Genomic DNA, 2,290 nt, shown 5'->3' with positions numbered 1-2,290 from the left:
AGTCCATGTGATGTAAATGTTGAACCATGTATGAGCCAACTTACAGTCTGCCTTAGTCTGGTATGCTTGTCACCTGCTGAATCAAAACTTACAAACTTGCAATAAAATCAAGATACAGCTTTTGAAAGTATGCTTACCTTTTTAATTAGTAAACTAAACAAATCTACTGTTTAAGTTTATTTGCGTATCTTTTTTACAGATTGTGTTGAACACCAGAGAAAGAATTTTGACATAGTAAAAATTGATCAATTGTACAGAGAATTTAATTCTATCATCAATATGAACAAAAACATTCATGGAATTAAAATGACATTCAGATTCGGAGATATACAGTCAAATATATTTTCAAAAACAAAGATAACAACATACTGTAAAACAAACATTTCATATACATTTTTTATAACATCCTATGCTATGACATCAACAGATTATATAAAGCTAGAAACTAACAGATGTACAAAAAATAACTGAGAAAATGCTAAGAAATAGGGTGGCACATAGATTAGTATTTCTTAGGAGTAAGACGTACTATTATAGCCTTTCACTGGTTTATAAGATCATAGTAGATTCACAGTAACTAATTAGCATCTTTTTTAAATATCATTTGTTTTATAAAATATGGTAACTTTACACACACACGTAAAATGCTGATTTTGAAACTTCCGATGGTTAACATAGACAGTTCCATTCGCTTCAAATCACTAAGGTTGCAATACCCTCTAGCTCTCCCTCGTACTTCTTGAGAACTGGATCCACGTCATTCTCCAGAAACTCCTCCACCTAGAATGAGGATTTATGTTATTTATGTTTCAGTGAGAGAGAGAGAGAGAGAGAGAGAGAGAGAGAGAGAGAGAGAGAGAGAGAGAGAGAGAGAGAGAGAGAGAGAGAGAGAGAGAGAGAGAGAGAGAGAGAGAGAGAGAGAGAAGAGAGAGAGAGAAAGAGAGATGAGAGAGAGTAGAGAGAAGGTTTTTAAGAGAGATCTTAACGGCAACACATAAGGTGTGGTGTTACCTGCTGAGGTGCTCTGCCGATGAAAGTGGCAGGATCGAGGAGTGAGTCAATCTGGAGAGAAGAGAGAGAAAGTTGACGATGTAATACATAAGCGTGTGATTGCTTCTCCTCTTTTCCCTCTTGCTTTACTTTGGCGCCTGCTTCATGACTGAGGCGGCGTATCTCCTCGTGACAGTCCTGCAAGAATGTGGCCCTAAGTTTAATGTTATGTCCTCGGAATAAAGTGAAAGATATGCAGATCTGTCCAGGGAGGCAGCTCCTCTTAACCTACATTTGCATATTTCTTAAATGCTTGCCTAAACCTTCCTCTATCATCATAACTTCCTGCCCATCTTTATTAATACCAAACAAATATGAATAAAGAAAGAAATGCATAGATCAAATGGCAATACCTGGCGATTTCCTCCAGCCTTCACAACTGCCATGATGATGTTTTCAGTTGCCATGAAGGGAAGTTCCTGGGCCATATGACGTTCAATGACCTTCGGGTACACCACCAGACCTTCTAAAACATTCTGTAGCGTCAGGAGCATGCCGTCAGCAGCAAGGAATGACTCTCCCAAACTAATGCGTCTGTGGAAATTAACAATGTTCTTAGTACTACTACAAGTATATAATTAATTATAATGATCTATAATGATACTGAAACTGACTGTGTACTAAGCTTCTTGCATAGATATGCAGGCCAAACTGAAGTTTGGAACCTCATGATTTTTAAAATCTTGAAAATATTGTGACAGAGGACGAAAGTTCACATTCATAGTACCTATTGGCACTGTCATCTAGTGTTCTTTCCATCCACTGGGTCGCAGCAGTATTAAGGGCATTTGATGGCAGGGCCATTACATGGCGGGCCAGGGCACAGCAACGTTCGCTGCGCATAGGGTTACGCTTGTACGGCATGGCACTTGAGCCAATCTGGCTGGATTCAAATGGCTCTTCTATTTCCTTCATACTGGCCAGGAGGCGCAAATCAGTACAGATCTGGGTGGAGTCATATACAAAGTAAGAGAACAGAAGTAAAAACCTATCTGCAAAGTTTTATACAGCATTTCAGAGCTCCAAAATAACTCAATCATTAACCATTTTCGAATTAACCCATTCCCGCCGGGCCGTTTCGTCTTTTTTGGCGTCAATGCCGGGGCTCTCGAACGCATAGGCCTAAATCAATTATATCATTGACGGCGTATGACGGCACCCGCGCTATCATATTACATAATCGCCGTCTGTGGCCGGCGGCATTGGGTTAACATGAACATCCCACCTTGTGCACTGTGGC

The 2,290-nt window shown here is 39.8% G+C and overlaps 1 protein-coding gene across 1 annotated transcript in view; it reads right to left on the bottom strand.

Annotated features, from left to right (window-relative positions):
* Window positions 1–318: 318 nt before the first annotated feature.
* Window positions 319–2,290, bottom strand: part of LOC122263188 (adenylosuccinate lyase) — a 15,198-nt gene continuing 13,226 nt past the window's right edge. Inside the window, exons 5-9 of the mRNA XM_086540216.1 lie at window positions 2,276–2,290; window positions 1,778–1,995; window positions 1,404–1,584; window positions 1,012–1,188; window positions 319–780 (exon numbers count right to left, since the gene is read on the bottom strand). The exon at window positions 2,276–2,290 is cut by the window's right edge and continues 137 nt beyond it. Of these exons, the coding sequence (XP_086396342.1) occupies window positions 694–780; window positions 1,012–1,188; window positions 1,404–1,584; window positions 1,778–1,995; window positions 2,276–2,290 (678 nt within the window). The 3' untranslated portion in view covers window positions 319–693. The remainder of the gene's footprint in view (window positions 781–1,011; window positions 1,189–1,403; window positions 1,585–1,777; window positions 1,996–2,275) is intronic.

Source organism: Penaeus japonicus, unplaced genomic scaffold, assembly GCF_977035675.1.
Source record: "Penaeus japonicus unplaced genomic scaffold, GWHDUDI00000001_assembly GWHDUDI00000009, whole genome shotgun sequence".
NCBI classification, from domain to species: domain Eukaryota; kingdom Metazoa; phylum Arthropoda; class Malacostraca; order Decapoda; family Penaeidae; genus Penaeus; species Penaeus japonicus.
Note: the sequence above shows the minus strand (reverse complement) of the source record. Positions and strands in the feature narration are given on the sequence as shown.